A 21,287-nucleotide genomic window follows, 5' to 3' on the forward strand; every position below is an offset into this window, starting at 1 on the left:
AGTCCTTAATTAAAAAAAAATATGATGGGTGCAGAAATTAATATTATTTACATTTTAAATACCTTATTAACACCTATTTGTAGCTACAGGGTATACAGCGCACTGCCACAGCCCAAAAGAGCAAGAGAAACTCTTAATTGCCAGCTCTTAAATAAATAAATGTCAATGCCGAACATTGGACTGTTGTGTTTATAAATGTTAACAGAAGCATTGCTAGTATGTTACGGTTAACAGACGCCGGGCCAGTCTTTCCGCATTGTATTATCGCTTGGGCTAACAGCAGCTGCGATTTCTGTAACAACATTATAGAGCACCATGTTCCGTTTCCATGCGTCGCGCACTGTAGCAGCGTCAACAGCAGAAGAGAGTCAATGTTATTAACTCGCTCTCTCTCTCTCACTTACAAACCACTTTTTGTTTTGGTAAGCGTCGAAGGCGCCGTTTTGTGTTCCGCGTTTTCAGTTCGTTTCTGTACGCCAGTCGAGTTGGTTGTGTTTGTCCGATAGGTAGCGCGTTGTGCCTGTCGTCTTCTTCTAGAAAATACGCGCGGCAAATGTGCGTCCTTTACAAAACATAAATAAAAACAACAACTGACTGAAAATTTGTGTTCGTAATGAATGAAGTCCGGTATGTTTAGTGTTTGCGAGAAAAATTAAGCGAAAATATTTGCAATTTGTGGGGTGTGCATTAAGTGTGCAGCGAAAAAGCAAGTGCCGTTAAATACAAAACCGCCCCGCAACAACAACAACAACCGTTACACCCCAAAAATACGCTGTCAACATCGCAGTCGCTGTCGCGGTCGCCGTCGCAGTCTCAGTCAGCGTCGCTGTTCGCATTTGGAAATACAAATCGTGTTTTGCGCCTTAGCATTTTGCAGTTGTTTTTGTTGTTGTTGTTGCTGTTCACTCGCCAAGTTATTTACGTCGCGTCGCGCAAACAACAACAGCAACAAAACAAAAATTTACAATTAAAATTACGCGCGCTACGTCAAAAAGTATCTGCGAGATACTCACACCCAAACACACACCAAAAATAATAGAGAGAGAGAGAGAGAGAGGGAGAGGGAGAGAGAGAGATAGGAGAAGAGAAAGAGAGGGAACAAGTCGCACAATATGCGCAAAATTCAACTAAAATGCAGCATATCCCGGCTGTAAAAAGTTTTACGATCCAACCTTAACGCAATTCCCCGACCCGCACAGCCCCGAAATAATGCCAGCTACAAATTAAGGTCGCTACGTTGCGCCGTGGCACCTGAGAGCAAGTGTATTAGTCTCAGCAGCAGAAGCAGCAGCAGCAGCAAAAACGACAACAAACAAGGATAACCCACCCACAAAGGCCGTAAAACATTTTGGCCAAAGCAACATTTACAGTTACAGTCGCTACAGGCTCGTAAATTGCCAGCAAAACAAAAAAAAACAAACGAAAACAAAAACCCAACAACAATTGTAGTTGCAACCGTTAGAGGCAGCAGCAGCAGCAGCAGCAGAGATGGCGGGCAATATTGTCAAATGGTGGAAACACAAGATACTCGGCGGCTATAAACAATTCTCAGGTAAACTAAACATAACTTAATATTTGGGCTATCCGAGTAGACGATAAAATCAAACTTTAAGATACTTGTCCTTCTGTTGTAAACATGCACATACAAGTTAAAATACTTAATATCATAAACTTTTAACTTTGCACAACTCAAATAAAAAAGGCATAAAAATGTGCTAACATGATGCTTTGTTTCGTTTGACATTTATTAAAATATTTTATTTTTATGCCTTAAGCTGTGTTGACACCTAACAAACATGAGGCATAATATACTCGTATATGCAAAAATTATATGGCAACAATTAGTAAATGAAAAAAACAGTTTTGTTTTTTTCAGTCAATGACCAAGAAATTTCGAAAAAAAAATGGAAAACAGTTGCCAGCACTTTTTTGTACATATTAATGTCTATGTTTTTTTGACTATAAATATTATCTATCATAAAGAAGTGTGCTTAAACACGAAATGTTGTAAAAATTTATTATACTTTTTTTTTTTGAACTAACTTATTTTTCACGTTTAAGTTGATAAAAGCTCTTAAGGGCACAGATTGTTGTTGTTCAGACATATTTATAGATCCTTTCCAAAATGAACAATTATAATAGGTAGAAACATTTGGTATTAAATTAAACAAAATGTAAGCACACTTTCATATTTGTGACATATGTATATCACACTTAGTCTTGCATATAAATCCCATTCAAAACTAAAAGATTTCATTTACAAATTCACAAAAATACGATCAGATATTTTGTGTAGTCTAATGCTGCGGCACTCGGTGAAATAAATTTGAAGATTCATTCAGTCAAGGGCTTCTCCCACATCCTTTTCCAATAATTACACACACACACACACACACACATAACGACAACAACAAGAAAAGCAACGAGAATAACAACGGCAAATGGAAAATGTAGGCAATCGACAGAGCGTTGCGTTCTTTATCTGCAAGATACACAGAACGGGGCGGCGTTCGCTTGTGGTCGGTAGAGAAAAAAAGGCACACAAAAATAGAACGTAGAAAATCCAAAACAACAAGAACAACAACAACAACAGCAACTCACAGCAACATCAAAAGAAAACGACGCACGAAAAATAAATAGAAAATGGAAAAACCAAAGAGCATCGGCCAAGTGGCCAGGGAGAATGCGTCAGGGCGAGCGGCAGCTGGAGGAGAAGATACCAAAAAGGGAGAAGTCTCTGTGTATGTACTCGAAAAGAGATCGAATTCGTGATCAATAGAACAGGGCCAGAGACTCGACTCGATTCGACTCGACTTGACTTTGCCAACTTTCTGGACACACACACACAGAGACAAAAGAGTGTATCATAATCGTAAATATGTATACACAAGCTGTATCCAAGCTGAAAGGGTTCCCAAGTGGCGGCCAATCTTGAGGGGCGACCTTTCTGCACAAACAAAACGTCGCGTTGAGAAACATCAATCAATCAATGTGTATCTTTTTTTTTTTTTGTTTTTTCCTCTTGTTTTTTTGTGTCAGTTCGGTGGAAACGTTTTGCTGCCATGCCGTGGAGAGCGGGGAGGGGAGGGGAGGGGAGAGGATTGAGAAGTCGGGTTACAATTACTGCATCAATTAAATGCCAGGGCAACACTTTGAACCCCAGCCAAGGATCGAGAGGGAACCCTGGCATACCACAAGCCCCCATACACTAATTGCTTGCAGATGCTGGCCGCGAGAGAGAGAGAGAGCGCGAGATGGAGAGTGAGGGAGAGAGCGAATTCAAAGGAAACCCAAAGGCACGCCGAAGCATGCAACTTCAAAGAAAGCAGCAGCAAAGGCACAAAAAATAAAAACTGAAAAGAAAAACAACAACACAAAAAAAAAACAGCCTAAAGAGAAGAGCAGCAAAACACATTGAAATGCCGAACGAGCGAGCGAAAATTTCTTACCTGTTGCAGGTAAATGTAGATAGGCTGAGGTAGAGAGTTCGAGGTAGAGGCAGCTGCTGCTATGCCACAAAAACCTTTTAAAGCCCTCACGTTGATAAACAACAACAACAACAACAGCAACAACAACAACAACAACAGCAACAACAACAACAACAACATCGAGCAGTTGTCGGCGTCGTTGTTGTTATTGTTGAGTCGCCGCCACAAACAAAAATAATAATAACTGAGAGCGGCAAACGGCGTCGGCGCGTTGCAAGGCGGCGGACTCCTCCATCTACAGCTCCCAGCTCGCGGCTCGCAGCTCCATCTTCAGCCGCAGCTCCAACCAGTTCCGCGCTTCCAACTATGCCAAACATCTCGGCGGCCATACACAAAAGCGGTTTAGAGCCGACGATCGACAGACGGGCAGACAGACAGACAGACAGACAGACAGACAGATAAACAGACAGACAGACAAACGAGCGTACGTTGTTTTGTATCTTTCAGATACACACAACACGCGCGCCTGTATTTGTGTGAGTGAGTGTGTGTGCCTGGGCATGGCCTGAGTTGAGCCGCGGGACAAGCTGCGCTTTGCGCACTGTTCAAAAGATGCGCTTTTTGCTTTAAGTTCGGCAGCACAGAGGCCATGCACTATTGCACAGTGACACAAGAATGTAGTTTAAGGCGATTAATATTTATTGTATATGAATTGGGATCATTATTTCAATTGTTCAATTATTATTGAAATTGTTACAAATTTGAAGGGTTTAAATCCTTAAAGCGAATATTTTTTAATAATTAAACTGAGCGTTTTATAATAATATAATATTTACTAATAATTTATATATATATATTATAATTTTTTTAAGAATTAATTAATCAAACTTAGAAAAGGTCTTCTGTGATTTGCAACGGGTACTTGTTATGTTTTCCTTAAAACCACTGTTTTTCAGTATACAGTTTCTTTTTGGTCCATTTTAATGCATTTTTGAGCATGATTTTGCTTTATGATATTTTGTTTGTCAGATTCCCAATTATAGTCTAAGATATTCCACCCTATGCTTTTTTTTTTTTAATTTTTATTTAATTTTGTGTCCTAATTAATGCGAAAAATATATGTCTTATTCGCTCAAATCAAAAATTTAGAAAAATGTTGCGTGAGGTGCTAAAATAATATTCAAATTAAAATACCCAAAAACTAAAATTAAAAACTTTGAAATTTATCATATTTTTACAGTTGACAATTTAATATAGTTAAAAAAAACCCAATTAGGCTTTAGATTTCGTTTTTTATTATTTGGTTACTAGTTAATAAAAAATTAAATTAAAATGAAGCTGATTCTAAAGCACAAAAATAATAATAACAAAATAGGATATTATTTCATTTTTTCTTCTATATAATAGTATATACATTTTTTTATTTTTATTAAAATCTGTTTGTCAAGCAAATATTAATATTGACATCTTGAAGTATATTAACAGAAAATAGAACTTCGAATAGTATAATTTATTTGAACGAGGCAAATTAAGCTACTTTGTACCACTGTGCGTGCGGTGCGAGTTTCGCAACTTTTGCCTTAGCTCTGGCTCTGTTGTTGTTGTTGTCGTTGTTGTTATTATTATCGTTGTTGTGAATTACGGTAGAAGGCAACAGGCGATTCCAATGGCAGGCAGGCAGTCAGGCAGTCAGGCAGGCACTCATGACAGGCTCAGGCTTCAGTCTTCGCGCAGTGGTGCACTTTTGGGCTGATCCTACCAGAGCGAAGCCTCTTGAAGCAATTTTCGTAATATTAGCCAGGAAGTTGCTGTTGCCGTTGCCTTTGTCTTTGCTGTTGCCGTTGCCTTTGCCTCTGCCTCTGCCACTGCCTCTGCCTCGTTGCCGCCGCCTGACATGCCAGCGACCTTATAAGGCCTGGTTCGAGCAGCAAGCGACTGCTGGACACCAGCTCCAACTGGTTTTGTTGTTGTTGCTGTTGTTGCTGTTTCTTGGAGGCTGTAGCCAGGTCTTTTGGCCTGGGCCGCCAAAAACAATGCCGCCTGTGGCAAAGATAAAAAGCTGTTAGCTTGTAGCTTCTGCATTTTGCGGCCACAGAGATGGCCGGAGAGCCAAAGGAGAAGGTAAGGGGCCTTCTCAATCAGAAGATATATGTAATGACTTTTTGAGGTTTTTGTTTTGCTCGTCAGAGTTTGTTTGTTTGTGTTTGTTGATTTAGCAATTGGCTTCTTGGAAATGTGCCGCCAGAGTTCAATGAGCAAACAGTGACAGAGGCTCCGACTCCGACTGCGACTGAGACATTGACTCTGACTTTTGAGTCTTGCTCGCCCCCCAATATATATAGCTTATATGTAAATTGTTAGTTCAAACATAAAAGTTAGCTGAAAGCGACGAAATATGTCGGCAGATAGGCTAGTTACTTTCAATGAATATGATGGAAAAATCATGTCAGCCAGTCAACCAGTCAACCAGTTAAATGCTAAACCTGCCCCTGGCCCCACACCTCACCCCTGTTGTCTGCAAATTGTACGGTTGAACGGTGTCGGTGCGTCTGACGTCTGATTGATAAGCGCGCTCCGCCTTATCTTAATAATATTTAATGCATGGCATGGCGCGGAGGCCGATCCAAATGGAGTCCGAACAGCGACGGGCTGGGGAGTGTGTGCGTGTGTGTGTGTGCCGGTGTGTGTGCGTGGAGTCTTAAGGAGCGCATAGTGAAAATGAAATTGAAAATAATACAAAACGCTTTGTCGGTCATTAGCTTTGAGTGGACGCCGACGCCGTTGTTGCTGCCGCTGCCGCATTTGGCGATCGTCGAATGGGGTCCGTTGATTGTGTCAAAGCGGAAAGCCGCCAAAACGTTGAACCGCATTTGGGGAGCGGGAGAGAGTGAAAAATCTGTCAGCCCTGGCTTAAAGCCTGTGCACAAAACCAAATGGCAAAAATGGGTGCTGTTTGTGTTTGTTTGCATGTTTGATTCAATACCCTGTAAAAAACGTTGCAAACAAGTAGCTGACTTTGAGACCTAGCAAATATTACGTTTCATATTCTTAAACTAAAACGTAGAAGAGAATATCATGTCAGATTTTCTATTTAATCATCAATCTATAAAATTCAACTCAATTTTTTTATTTATATTTTTTAATAAATGTATTATAGTTACACAATTAGCAACTTCTTTGAACATTCAACATTTGTTTATTTTTTTATATTATATATATTTATATTATTTATATTTAGCCATGGAATAGTTGCTCATGTTTAACATAAGCCCATTTTGCAGGGTATAAAACGATTCACACTTCATTTTCTTTTTTAACTCAACAAAATGTGGCATCAAAAGTATTCGCCAGAGAGATAAAACTAAAAGCGTCCAACAAACCAAACCGACGACAACAAAAGCGCGCTACGTGCTTGTGTGTGTGTGTGTGTGTGTGTGTGTGTGTGTGGTTGTTTGTGTGCGGGTGTGTGTGTGTTTGTGCTTGTTTGTGTGCTATTTGGGCGTTTGTCTGTTTTCAGCATGCCTTTGTGTGTGTGTGTCAACGGCACACAGACACTTTCCGCTTTTGAAGTGGCTTTTAATTGATAAAAAGCAAAAAAAAAAAAGCACCTCAAATAAAATAAACCCATAGAAAAAACGGCATTACACATACGCCATGGTGGCTGTGCAGCTGATAGCAAACGCATCAAGTGACACAGTCAGAGACGGAGACAGAGACAGAGAAAGAGAAAGAGACGGAGACAGGGACAGCAACGGCAACGACATTGATATTAATTCCCACGCTGTTGATGCCCCGTGGGTGAGTGGATGAGTGGGTGGGTGGGTGGGTGGTCGTCCCAGACCCGCCGAGTTAAATGATAAAACGTGTTGACGCGAGAGTATGGCAAACAGTTAGCGGAGAGTGTGGGGCGGCTTTCAGTTAAAATGCAAAACTGGCCAAGTTGCTGCTGAGTGCTTTTTGGTAAAATGCTTGACTACAGATAATGGACAGGAATATATGAATTGCCGGTAATGTAAAAGCTAGGCAAACAAATTTAAAAAATTGCTGAAATGCCCTTAAAATGCATATGTCAAAAACAATCCAGTCTGGCTTTCAACTTGGACATTAATTATTACGTTTATTTATATGATATTGTGTATACAGCTTAGAGACTATTTGATATTGCTGGGAGCCTTAGGGAATATCTTATCATAATAAAACTTTGCTCTTTGTAAAGTATTTTAAAATCATTTAATAAAAAAGGAAGTTGCCTTAAAAAGAATTCAACTTATAGAGTGTATATTTTGCTTTAGCTGCTTAACGAGTTGTGTCTTTATAATAGGGATTTTCAAAATGCAATTTTTGGAATATAAATATTATATTAAGTGTTCATTTGGAGTTCGGCATGTGTCTCTTTTACGATGCAGTCTGCCCGACTATCTTCTGGTTAGATTAAACATTTAAATGTTTAAACCAAAACCAACCCGGGTGTAAAAGAAATTCTTTTTTAAATTATAATTTAAGCTATAAGTTTTAAATGAACCCTAATTCTGGGTAAAATACACAATGTCATGCCCAGAACTTATGCTTCTATCCATATATTTAAGGTCAAGCATTGTATATCATCTGATATAGATTCTATGGCAACTAAATAGTCAGATTAGTTGAATAATTCTGAAATTTTCCATCGCTCAACCAGAATTATAACTCCCTTTGTAGAAGCAACTTTAGCTGGGAGCCCTTTTGTAGTTTGTGGCATTTAATGTGCGCAGCGAAATGTCTGGCTTTAAGTCCAGTTTCAGGCTATTTGGGGCTGCGCGGCGTATGCGTAACGAGCCGATGGAGTCTTCCATTGTTATTATGATTATTTGTAATGTATGTGACGTATTTTGTGGGACGGCATTGTTCAATGCTTTTACCATTTTGCTCTTGTGAGCGGTTTATTGTTTTCCTGCTCTCTCTCTCTCTCTCTTGCCTCGATTTCTGTGCTGTGTCCCGTGTTAATCATGCTACATTGCAGGCATGCCACAATAATCATAAGAATCAACAACAACAACCATAGCGAAAACAACAACAAAAACATCATTATTTTAGATATTTATGTATGTATTTATGTATGTTGGCGTGGTCTTGCGCTGGTTTCGCCCTGCTCTATTGCCATGGCTCTTGATAAAAATTTAATGTAGCATGTTAACAAGCGAGCCGTTATGATTACACACACAAACACACACACACACACACATACATACACACTCACTCTGACAAAGGGGATCCACGGCAAACCAACAATAATAATAGCAAATGGCAACTACAACAACGAAGCAATTCCAATATAAAAATTCTGCAGTCCAATTTACCATTTCAATGATGATGGCGTCGGCGACGACGACGACGACGTCGTCTCCAGCGAAGCCAAAGGCGCAAGCGGAGCAATCGACATACCCGGCCCCAGTCCCAGTCGCAGTCCCAGTCGCAGTCCCAGTCCCAGTGCTAGACCCATTCCCATTACCATTCCCATTCGCATCAACATCCGCATCCGCAATCGCATCCGAATTCGTTATAGGTGCGCCGCCGTCGCTTCAGGAAATGAATAATCAATATTCAAAATTGAAATTCTCAACAAATTGGCAAAAGCGCCGAATTATAAAAGACATCAGATTGTTGCTTTTGTGGGTTTTCAGTTCTAGGCAGAAGCGCGGAGAGCAAATAATTGGAAATTAATAATATTTGGGGTATTTAAACAAAGCTGACTTCAAATTGGGCTTCGAAATTGTTCGATTGTGTGTTAATATCATAACTTAATCCTTTAATGCTTTATGTGATTCAATAGCATTAAGCATGTTTGAAGTAAAATAATTAAGCATAAGCGTGAAACTTAAAGCTTTAATGTGCTTTTAAAGCTGTCGACATTTAGGCGAGAAAGTGCCTATTTAACCTATTTTTCATTATACAAAAGAGTAATTATAATAAAAAAAAAAGTGTATAAATAGTTATCAAAGAAATTAAATTATTGCTGTTGTGGGATCTTAGATCGAAGAGAAAATTAATGTTTATTTGGATATGTGTGACAATAAATCAAATTAAAATTTGGGTACAAAAAGTAGCATTCCCCAAACCTTAAATCAAAGTAAATTTTTTTATATATATTTATATATATATATTTTTTATATTTTCGGTATAACTATTTAAGCTTAAGCTTAAAACCGTTGCCATACACCTGACAAAGTAGTTCTTTATAGCTTCCTCTTTCAGTATAGACCCAAGTTGAAGTTTCATTCACAGCTGCAAATTCTAGACTTTGCTCGTATATATTAATGTGTTATAGAACTAAAAGAGCCCCTAGCATTACTAATAAAAGCACATTAATGATATTTACACCATATTATACGCAATATGGCCATTGCCCCAAGCTCTGTGAGACTTTCATAAATAATTATTATGGCGTATAATTTATTGCACAACAAAAAACAATAACAATCATCATAATGACACGATATACACACACACTCACACACACATGCTAGCACACACTCACACACACTGCATTACATTGATGTATTTGTAAAGTTGAAGCTGCTGTTTGGGAGCTGACGAAAAGTTTTAATCGCTTCTGGCTGAAAATGTTGTGTAGAGGAAAACTCCATCAAGGGCTTTATCATACATTCAACTCGCTATCGGCGTGGAAAATCCAACAACGTCATAAATTTGTAGCGCCAATTAATCATTTTTTGTTTTTGTTTTAAAAGCAATCTCCAGAGCAGCGTGTGGGAGAGGGCGTAAAAGTTTTAATGCATTGCCATTGCAGTGTATTAAATAATTGATGTCGTATCTGGCAGATACATTTTTTAAAAGCCAACATCAGTTGTCAATTTCAATTCATTTACGCTATGAGCAATATCTCTAGCGAATATGGGCAACAAGTGCAAAATGCGAAAGCGGGTCAGCCGGGTCAGTCAGCACAAAAAGCATTCGCACTCGTATCCAGGGTAATGAGCACGCGCACAGCATTTGAATAAAGGAGCTGGGGTGGCCGGACGAGAAGGAATGGCAGCTCGTGCCTTTGAATTCATTAAAGGGTATATCATAAAACCGGTCACCGTGCAGCGTTTACAGGTCAGTGCGGCAAAAGGCAACAAAGATGCCAAGACCCAGGGCTAGAATGATAAGAATGCTTATCAAACAAAAAGGTCCGAGAGCCAGCCAGCCCCCACTAACAACAGAAGCCCAACAATTTTTATTGCTTTGACAAATGCTGAGGGTATAGTGTGAGCGGGTTACGATGATATTTTCCAAGAATTTTGAGTGTTATTTATGTTTGTACAGTTAATTTGCATCCCATTGATGTCGCGCCCGCTCATTCACAGAAAATATGTTGAAAGACCCAAACAGCGCTGAGAGGCTGAGAAAAAGGTTGAAAATATATTTTATGCGTGCATAATTAATACTTGAGCACCAGCGGCACCAGAGGAGAGAGACAGAGAGAGGGAGAGAAAAGTGAGAAGTTGGGCAGTTAAGCGGCTTCAGGCTAAACGGAAATGCGGCATGAAAGATTCTTTGAATACCGAACCGAAGTCCGGGACTCACTCGAACCCAACCGAACTGAACCGTACTGAGCTAAGCTGAGAGTTGAGAGCTGAGAGCTGAGAGCTGAATCGACATCTTTTTCATCGCTCGCCGGGCTTGGCCATTGTGTGTTCGGGCTAAGCTGGCATTAAATTTTCATGCTTTAAACAGCGGCTCGAAATAGGCTTAGGCCTGCCGCGCACACTGTGCGTGTGTGTGTGTGCGTGTGTGTGTGTGCGTGTGTGTGTAAGAGTGGACGTGGAACCGACCCGAATGGTTTTCACTTGAATTTCTGTCGGCGGCCATATAATTAAGGCGCACACCGGCAAAATATGAGTGCAACACTTTGAGCCACAGCGAAAGGAGAACCTGCAATTTGCCAGTGCCAAAGCCAGTGGTAGGCAGCAGGCACATCAGTGCCCGAGTCCGAACCGAAACCCCTGCACGATGCTCATTAAAAAGCAAGAAAACAAAAATAACATACATACGAGCATAAAGCCCAGCCAGGTTGGCTGCCTTCTGCCTGCTGCCTGCTGCCTTCCGCTGCAAACCTGACCAACAAATTGCGGCATGCTGCCCCCAAAAGTGCCACAGTTAATGGGCACCAAACAGCATCTCCCAGTTTTACTTCACAGTTGCCCGCTTTCCGCTTGCCGCTGCCCGTTACCCTTATCCTTGCCCCTTTGCCGGAATCCTTGTGTCTGTGTTAATTTGATATGCTGCAGGCTGAAGGAGCCATCGCCATCTGTCAGTTGTAGTTGCAGCTGGAGTTGGACCCTAGATGGCGTTTCGACGCAGAGGGTAGCTTGACATATTGATAAATTTATTAAAGGGGTCAAAAATATAAATAAAAACTCTAGGAAATGTAAAAAGAGGTTTATTGCACATATCTGTAAATATTACCAAATAACAATATTAAATAACTCCTATTTCGAAATCGATATGAATTTCCATTTGGCTCTCATAACAGTAAAGTTGTATGTTAAGTTAACAGAACTCTAAAAATCGGATCACTAACAGCGCGCATGTAATGCCACTTATATTATGTAATATTGTATTATCTTACATTTTTCTTCAGCTGCCACCCCGCGTTTCGAAGTTTCGAAAACTTTCTTGGCCACCCATGTAATCAGATCTGTGAGTGCATTGCACTAAAACTTTACAAACACAAACATTACACACAAAATGCAATTTGTTTAATTAGTTTTCGTAGAAAGTTTTTTCCCAGCCAAACTCCCTATTCCCCTATATATGTCTGCATTATGTCCTATGCGTTTCCGGTTTGAAATAGTTTAGTAACGCGCTGGCTGAGTGAGATACTCAGACACTTCGGACACATGGCCAATCGTCTCGCTTGGCATATAAACTGTCAGAAAATGAGGGAAAATTCCACGAAATTGGCGACGCGGGCCACATAATTCATTTTACGAGCGACTGCGAATGGCAACAACAACATTTTGACGTATATGAATTGATCATTATGTAAAATTATGATTTGTGGCGTTCAAATTACAAAATTTGTTACATATTCTTGCGCGTAGGAAGTCGCAGCTCGTACGCATGGCCGACTCCCGACCCTCCAATAGAGCCCCAACCCCTCGGCCCCCGCCCCGCCTCCGCCTCCGCCCAGTGTTGCCTGGTGCGCCAATTTCAGCCAACCACAAATCATTTTCTTCTTTTTCGTTATATATTCAGCGGGTTATATGACTCGTCGTCGCTTGGTGCGTTATAAAAATTGACTTTTCGCAAAACGATAAACGAGAATTATTGCGCCGCTTGGCGAGCCCGCAAGGGGGAATATCACATATTTACGCATAATTTGTGTGGCCCTCATTCGGGCAAGGCAACATAAAAATAGACTAGGGGTAGGCCAAAAATATTCAAGCCACATGCAATTTGTTGACGGCATAGTGTGTGCTCGTGCTCCACAGAAAAAAAAAAGAAAAACCACTTCCTTGAGGTGCTATAAAAAGCGGGCAGCTGTACGAGTACGAGCGGATGCAGCTAAGTTGTCGGGAAGTATGCCTAAGAACTCACCGAGTTGTAACTAGATACAGCATTATATAGTTTGTATAATATACTAAACTTGAATTAAAAGTGCAGAAAGTCAATTTAACAGTTTGCCATAGTTCCTTTCTATACATCATATTTGTTTTATCTTAATACTCTTTTTAATATTATGAAACTTCTGACTTTACTGATATTTTAATGAAATTAATAATTTCTGATACATTTCTAAAGCTGTAATTTAATATCACATATATAATAATTTTGCTGATTAAAATCCGAATATAATCTTGAAATTCTCGCACAAATTCCTAATGTTTACTGAATATTTTTCTTGAATTAATTTTTAGTTCCAATTTCTAAATTTCATATATTATTTATCCATCTAAACCCAACTAAAGTGGCTGTGCTTTTTAAAATTCCTTCTTTACTTTATTTAGTTTTCGCTAGTCTCGAACAGTTTTTCCTTATAGCCACTAAACACTGTGGCGGCAACAGTATTTATGGGTATGTGTGTGTGTGCGTTTTTTTGTAAGACAACTGCGCCTAATTATCAACTCGGGATGAGTCGACTTTTCGGCTGCAGAGATACGGATATTCATGGCAGCAGGCAGAGCCAAAGTCTCATCGTGAGTTCTAAGAAAACCTGACACATTGTTAGCAGCTATAAAAACGTCAGCAGGCAGACGGACAGACGGGCAGACGGACAGACGGGCAGACAGGCGGACAGGCAGCCAGGAGATAGAAGAGAACACAGTCAGGACACATGGCGAGCAATCTTTCAGTATGGTTTTTGGGATTTTCGTGGCAACAAACAGCGTGACACATGCACAAAACTACGCGACTTCGTTGGCGACATGGCTAATGACGGGAAGCCGAAATGACGGGTGCGTCGTGTGTGTCTCTCTTCAGCTGTTGGCAGGGGGTATAACGACGACTACCCCTCGACTGCGGGCTGTGTGCCACTGCAATGCAATTGATTTATATTGTATGTTATGTGTGTGTGTGTGTGTGTATTTGAGTGTGCGACGCGCAGTTAAAACTTCCGCCTGCATAGCTCATAAACCGCATGCACAGCTGCTCCAAATGCTGTGGCCGGCCCCTCTGTACGCTCCCCCTCTTACCCTTGTCTCACACTCGGCCTGGCTATAATACCCATCCATTAGCATTGCTCGCCTTTGATATCAACCAGAGCTGCTGGAGCCGCACTTCCGCTCCCAGCACTCATGGCCAGCACAATGGCCACCTGATAGGCAGGTGTTGTCCGTTATGTTCTGTACTCTGAGCTCTGGTCTGGCTCGGGCTCGGCTCGGTCTCTGGCTCCGACTCCGGCTCTGTCTCTGGCTCTGCCTCTAGTCGGACAATTCGAGGAAATGCTTTGGGTGTGGTCGCTGCTTGAGTTTTGTTTCTGTTTCTGTTACGGTTTAGGTTTCTGCTGCCAGCATTTCATACAGCGAACTAAATTTCAATTGCCTCCAACTGAAATGCTGGTTACGTTGTAAACTTCTTATTAAGCTGATTTGCCGTCCAGTTGGCTGGGTTTGACTGAACTGAGCAGCTAGAAAGAGACAGATAATTGGTTGGGTCGTTAAAGTTACTTTGATGTACATGTACAATACTTTAATGTCGTTTGATTGATTTGACGAGCTTGTTGTCAAATGGTCAACTGAATATAAAGGACAGCTTGTGTGGCATATTAAAGGTAAAGAAAAGTGGGATAGATTCTAAGCCCTAAATCGAAATGTAATAATACAAATTGGTTATTTGATTGATCTTTTCGAAAGGTAACTCTTGAAATATGCTGCTTAACAGCTGCTCTACTTAACAGACAACTGTTAGTGAAAGGACGCTAAAGGTATACCAAATCTCATTATAATCTTATTAATCTCGCAATCTCATTCAAATAATACAAAAGCAATTAATTTTAATTTTTAAATGATTGAATTGTGAATCAACTTAAAATATTTAGATTAACAGCTGCTTAACATTACAGAAAACTGTTAGTAAAGTGTGCCGAATGAACAATGAATCTCACTACATTTAAATTAAAATATAAATGATTTTAAATGAAATAAATTTTAGCCCTTAGTTTATTGATATGATTGCTAATATTTTAAATATTCTCAAAAAATATTTAGATGGGGAAACTTTTAGTAAAATTGCGCTTATTGTTTATTTATGTACAACTCTTCAGGTCTTGGATAATTAAATGATTCCTCTAATGTATTCGTCGTGTTCCTCGACTATTTGATTTTATTCCTTAAACTTATTGTACCTTGTGTTGTTAGCACTGATTGCAATACTTTGCATACAGTGAGAACTTCTTAAAGTGAATGCCATTGACAGACTTTGGCGCATTTGCTGCTGTCGCCTGCCACTTGCTGTCTGTCATTTGTTGAATTTATGACTTGTTGTCAATGAAATGCCACCCAGAGCGTTGCCATTGTTGACACCACACACACACACATACACATATACACACTCACTCAGAGGCACACACACAGCGGCATTGAGACATTGCCGTCGCATAGCTGCGCATCTTTTGCTGCCATTTTCAATTTCATTTGTGCCACAATTTAAAATGCAAAACACATGGAACAAAGGGAGCCAACACCAGCACCTTCTCCTCCTGCGCTGGTCTGTTGACAGCGCTGGTGTCGTCTCATGGACTTTGACAAATGCCGCAGCGTTTAGCTAGGTGCTAATGGGGCGTTGGTGGTCGCTTGTCCAAACCTGGACGTGGACGCTGATCCGCTGAGTCGACGCCGCTCGCGTTTATTGAAATTGATGAGCGGCCAAGTACGTGGCAGCTTAGCTTAAATCTACCCCGTCGTCGGGCCTATGCCACACAGTCAGGCTCTGTGCCAGTGCCTGACTTTGACATTGATTGATTGTTCGGCCAGCGTAATTTATATGATTGTATTAGGGAGTTAAGCGAGCGAGCTGATGGTTCAGCTGGATAGGGCCGAGTGGAAACACAGATCCCCTAGTTATTAATAGTAGTTGCCTGCCTCATTGTTATTTCAACAACAAATTTCGTCGAAAAATAGTTTTCGTTTATAAAATATGTGCGTTGGCATTTCATTTTTAATGATCCCAGCAGCAGCAGCAGCAGCAGCTCCTCCCCCTCTACTTTCTCCACAGCTTAAGCGCTGAGCTACAGCAGTTCAACAAGACCGTTAATAAAAAAAATAACTGTAATAAAATGTTATTTATGGAAAACCGTTGAAACGCATACACTTACAACAGCTTTAACACTAACTGCTCGAACATACTCTTTTTATATACTGGACATGGCCAATGTAAGCTCGAGTATGTATCTTAACTAGACACAGTTTTAGTTTCGGTTATTGATTAAAATTAAATTGCATTTGCAACAAGGCTTAATTTCGAAAAAAGTGAATTTTAAAAAATATAAAGGAAATCAATCAAAACTGTGAAGATTATTTTTACTTATTTTCTTTTTATTTACATTATTTTTAGTCACATTATTAGTATTTTTATTATTATTATTACTTTAAATATTTTTATGATTATCATTATCATTATCATTATCATTATCATTATCATTATCATTATCATTATCATTATCATTATCATTATAATTATCATTATCATTATCATTATCATCTTTATCATTATCATTATTATTATTATTGTTATTGAATTAAATTCTATATAAAATAAAAAATATTGTATATGTATAAAATACTTGCTAAAAATTGTATAAATATTAAATTAAATTAAAAAAGAAATTGAAATTGTGCCTCAAAGAATTAAACAACAAAGTGCTGAGGGCCGAGGAAAGTGTATTATATATGTATGTAAAATTGGTTACCAAAAATATTTCCCAATAGAATTTCATCGAGCTGCGAGCATTTTCCACAAAATTTGATACGGAAAATATGTTGCAGTTACCGATAACAAAACACGTACAGAAACCACAGCCAGCCGGAGCTGGCTATCCACCCTTCAGCACGCCTCGAGTACCCCCCTGTCGGGAGCTCCACAGCAATCCTTGCAATTTGGTTTGCCGGCAAAATTTGCATTTTATTTATGGCTGACGTTTAGCGTGCGGTGCAGAAGGCAGTGGGGGAGAGTGGGGGAGAGGCAGGGGCCTGTCGGGTAGATTTTCAATTTAGCAGCTGCTTTAAAAAGTGGCGCTCAAATTTTTTTCGTATATTTTTTTATTTATTTTGTATTTCTTATTTTTTTTGCTGCACTAACTTCATTAGGCGCGGAGCTGCAGACTCTTGAACTTCCCCGCTGGCAGTTCATCTGGGTTGCGGCCCCGTGGCACCGGCGAAAGTTTAATGTCTTTTCTGGCTAATTGAGTAGCCGGACGAGCAGGCGGCAGGGCGGGGCCGGGGCGGCTTTAGGAGCGCACGTAAAAAGGCGCTGCCAAGTCATGCATCTAATTATGAAACAGCACTAAAAAATAAACTTAAACTTCAAAGCTATTTACTGCATCGTGAGTGGTTTAGTACACTATAGAAGAGATTGGCGGGGAGGCTTCACTGTCTGCCTCTGTGTTAGTGTCTGCGTCTGTGTCTGGGTCCGTCCTTAGCTGTGCCGTGTGGTGTTAAACGCAATTAACGGTTACTTCAGCTGCTATACGGTTTCTATACGCGGTCAGCCATTATAGAGCTGCAATGCCAATGGCTAAGGCAGCTATAAAACATAAATACATATATATATGTATTTGTGTGTATGTATACACGTGTATATGTATTTGTAGCTCTTTTGAATGGAATGCAGTGCGAAAAATATGACTGCAAAGTGAAGGGTTAAGTGAATGTAGTGAATAAAAAATCATTCTTTTATTTTAATTTACCAGGTTTTGAGATATATATAGTATATTGTTTAATATTTAGCTTTAATAGAAAACATATTAAAATCCCCTTTCCTTTTTCTGAGATATTTAAATTTAAACTTTTTAATAAATTTTATTTTCTGACCTATGTGCTCATAACAGCTACAGTTCCTTATACTTCTCTATGTTATGTAGCTAATACTCGATCATTCGATCGACTTAAGACTCATTCTTAAATATATGTGCAAAAAGGAACGTGGAATTCAAGATATTGCAGATAATGGTTGAAAAATCGAATGTCTAACAATGAAGAAAACAAACTTGGCCCGGGCTAAGCTGGGTAATAATATGAAATATTGTAATATAAATATTGAAATCTTTTAATATAATAAATATTTTAATTTGCCTATTACTGCATCTGCTTCTATTGCTGGCCATCTATTACATGCCTTATCATATATATAAACTAGTTTCCTCTGTTAGACTTTATCTATTCATGAATCTTTAAGCCGAACATGGCTCAATTCTTAATATGATTCTGTAGCTTTTCCCATCTTCCAATTCATCACTCGGACGAAGCCAATAAATAACTACTGTTCATTCCGATTGATTGAAATTTCTAAAATAATCTCTTTTAATTGCTTTCGGTGCAACTCTGGCTGAGACGCGAGCGTTAGTTAATGCCAGATACTAAAGTCTGGTCTGGCTGCTAAGCCGGTTGGTTCATTGAATTAAGATAACGGACATGCACATATACTTAGCAATAGCCCGGCGTCAATTGCTTCATTGCCTTTAAGCCAATCTACCTGTAAATACTATACGAGTTGAGTTTTTCCTAACCCAAGCACTTTGCTGGCTCACTGGGAGCAGCCTAACGGCAACTGCTGCCTCATCCTGCACAGCCCTGGCGCCAGGCAGGCATCCGTCGGTCCGTCCGTCCGTCCGTCTGTCCATCTGGGGCCAAATGGCGGCCACATAGCGCCCATAAAATTATACATATAGCTGTGTCTCCATTGGGCAATCTGCACTACGTGGACCACAGTCAGAGCCGGGCAGACACCAATGAAAAGTTGTTGCGGTTGTCTCTGCAGCTGTATCTGTATCTGAAGCTGTAGCTGTAGCTGTATTTGTATCTGCAGCTGTATCTGTGTCTGTATGTAACTATTTCAAGCTGTTGCCCGGCAATTAAACTCTGTGTCTGCATTTTTTGTAAATTACCAATGCCATCAAATGAAATTAAAGCTGCCTTTACGGGCTCTACATAGGAGTGCACGAAGGGGTTGCGGTGAGGGGTGAGGTTCAAGAGGGGCCAATCCATGGCTCTGATATTTCCGTGCACTTAAACACTTAACGCCATTGTTTATACACTTGAGTGCACTCGGTCTCGCCGCCTTTTGATGTGGTGTGAAAAGTCGCCGGGCAAACACAACAACAAACACAACAAATACTTTGCAAACACACACACGCACACACACACGCACACACACTGAAAGTTTGAGACATTTTCTTTTTTAAGGAACACGCAGCAAATCGAAAAAACATATCCGTAGCAATGCTCATAAGTGTTCAACTAAATGGAAAAGCATTTCTTTTAAGCATTGGCAAAACAATAAAATAAAAGACGCTTATGCTCAAAGGAGATTCGAGTTCTTGCCACTTGCCGCATGCCACATGGCGTTTTGTGGTCCCTACACGTCTCGATTCCCAGCTTCGGCTGTCCATAATGAAGGTATTGTGATTGTGCGATGCACAGGAGTTTTTCCGAGTGCCTCTTTGGGCGTGAAAACTGCCATTGAAGATTTCCGTTAAGGCGCACCGAAATGACACCAAACCGGGAGCCGGATGGCTGAGAAGGGGCGTGTGGGCGTATGGGCGTGGGCGTTGTCATGGCCAATTTGAGGCAAGCAATTTTGGCGTTAACGAAAAGCTATAGAGATAGCTGTTGGAAATGCGTACTGTGTGTATCTATTAAGATGCATGCATCTGGCTAAGTGGCAAGGAAATAGATGGCAATGCCAGGCGACAAAAATGTCGATTTTAATTTGGTGACAGCGGACAAAAATTATAATAATTGAAAGGCAATTAGATATAAGTAGGGTATTTAGTGTATTCGGTTTTGTAACTGGTTTATAACTGAACAGTTCGAAGACAGGATAAAGTATAAATACGAAAAATACCAAGACTAAAATTTTTTACAATCCAAAATATTCGCATAAGTAATAAACAATTCATATGATAAACAAATTATTTATTTCTTGGCAATTCATTTCATTTCATAAAACTCTTCTAAATAAAGTTAATATTTTGGCTACACTCGAAAAAACTTTTAGCCTACATATTAGAAAACCGGAGTTAATTAAATTACTTAAACTTTCCACATATTTGTCTTGTTTTTAAATAAATGTTCTTTTTTTAACTTAACTAAATTGTTCAATTTAACCCCTAAATTTAAGTAAAATTTGTTGATATTTTTCTATAAACGTTTTCTGAAAACACGCATTTCGACATTCTTGTCGGGTGCATGATAAAACTGGGTCAATTTAATGGCATTTTTGTGGCAACAACCATTTACTAAGCACCACGTTTACTTTGCTCTGCCAGCAGTCGCGCCAAAAGTGAAATGCCAATGTAGCCAATTATGGCCGTATCCCCATACTCCACAGCCAACACGGCGCCCATGCCCTTAGATCCTGGTATTGCCGCAACCCTCATGCCACATATCGGAAAGGTAGACGTCGACTGCTAACAATGCAAAGCCTCCAACACGGGCAACGCCTGTCACATTCTTTTTGCTATTTTTTTTTTATTTTTTTGTGCTTATTTTGCCTTTTGCTGTTATCTAGCTAGGATCCTGCATCCTGCAAGGTTCGCCCCAGGCAACAGCTGTCAACCAGGTTACGTGTGAGCAAAGCTGTGTGGAAGGGGAAGGGGCATGGCTTGGGGTCTGGCATAAATTTAACCCACGCCACGACAAAGAAAAGACAACTGCATGGAAGACAGGGCTCCAGACTCGGGCAACACATGTGTTGTAGCCTAATTCGATTTCAAAGCACACCGAATTAAGCTAGCTCCTGAGGTTTTCCTTTGCTCTAGCCAAGAGAGCGAGAGAGAGTGAGAGAGGGGGGGAGCAGCAGAACAACAGAGCACCAAAAACAGAAAAAGACAAACATAATACAGAAACGCAGCCACATCGATACGTGCCTGGCATTTGGCATCTCGGATTAATTTCATTCTGTATCTGGTATCTGGATAACTGAATTGGCGGGGGGACGTCCCCCCCCCCCCCCCTTTCCGTTTGTGTTTGTTTTGGGCTCTCGGCGCAGCGAGTTGGTCGGTCTCTCAATCTTAGCGGGGTCGTGTGTAATGGCAGCATTAATTTGAATTGCATAATTTATTCCGCAGCAGAAGAAAAGAAATTAAGTCAATGGCCCAAGCAAAATAAGCATGAATATCGATTACAGAGACAAGCTCAATGGGCAATGGGGCCCAAATGGCAT

At 40.1% G+C, this 21,287-nt stretch overlaps 1 protein-coding gene across 2 annotated transcripts in view; it reads left to right on the top strand.

Annotated features, from left to right (window-relative positions):
* Window positions 1-476: 476 nt before the first annotated feature.
* nkd (naked cuticle) overlaps window positions 477-21,287 on the top strand; it is a 45,867-nt gene continuing 25,056 nt past the window's right edge. For both annotated transcript variants that reach the window (XM_064689735.1, XM_064689736.1), the window contains exon 1: window positions 477-1,552. In XM_064689735.1, the coding sequence (XP_064545805.1) occupies window positions 1,489-1,552 (64 nt within the window). In that variant the 5' untranslated portion in view covers window positions 477-1,488. The remainder of the gene's footprint in view (window positions 1,553-21,287) is intronic.

The sequence above is a fragment of the Drosophila montana genome, unplaced genomic scaffold (assembly GCF_035044405.1).
Source record: "Drosophila montana isolate Dmon_TW-CO22-7 unplaced genomic scaffold, ASM3504440v1 contig_3218_1, whole genome shotgun sequence".
In the NCBI taxonomy this organism is placed as follows: domain Eukaryota; kingdom Metazoa; phylum Arthropoda; class Insecta; order Diptera; family Drosophilidae; genus Drosophila; species Drosophila montana.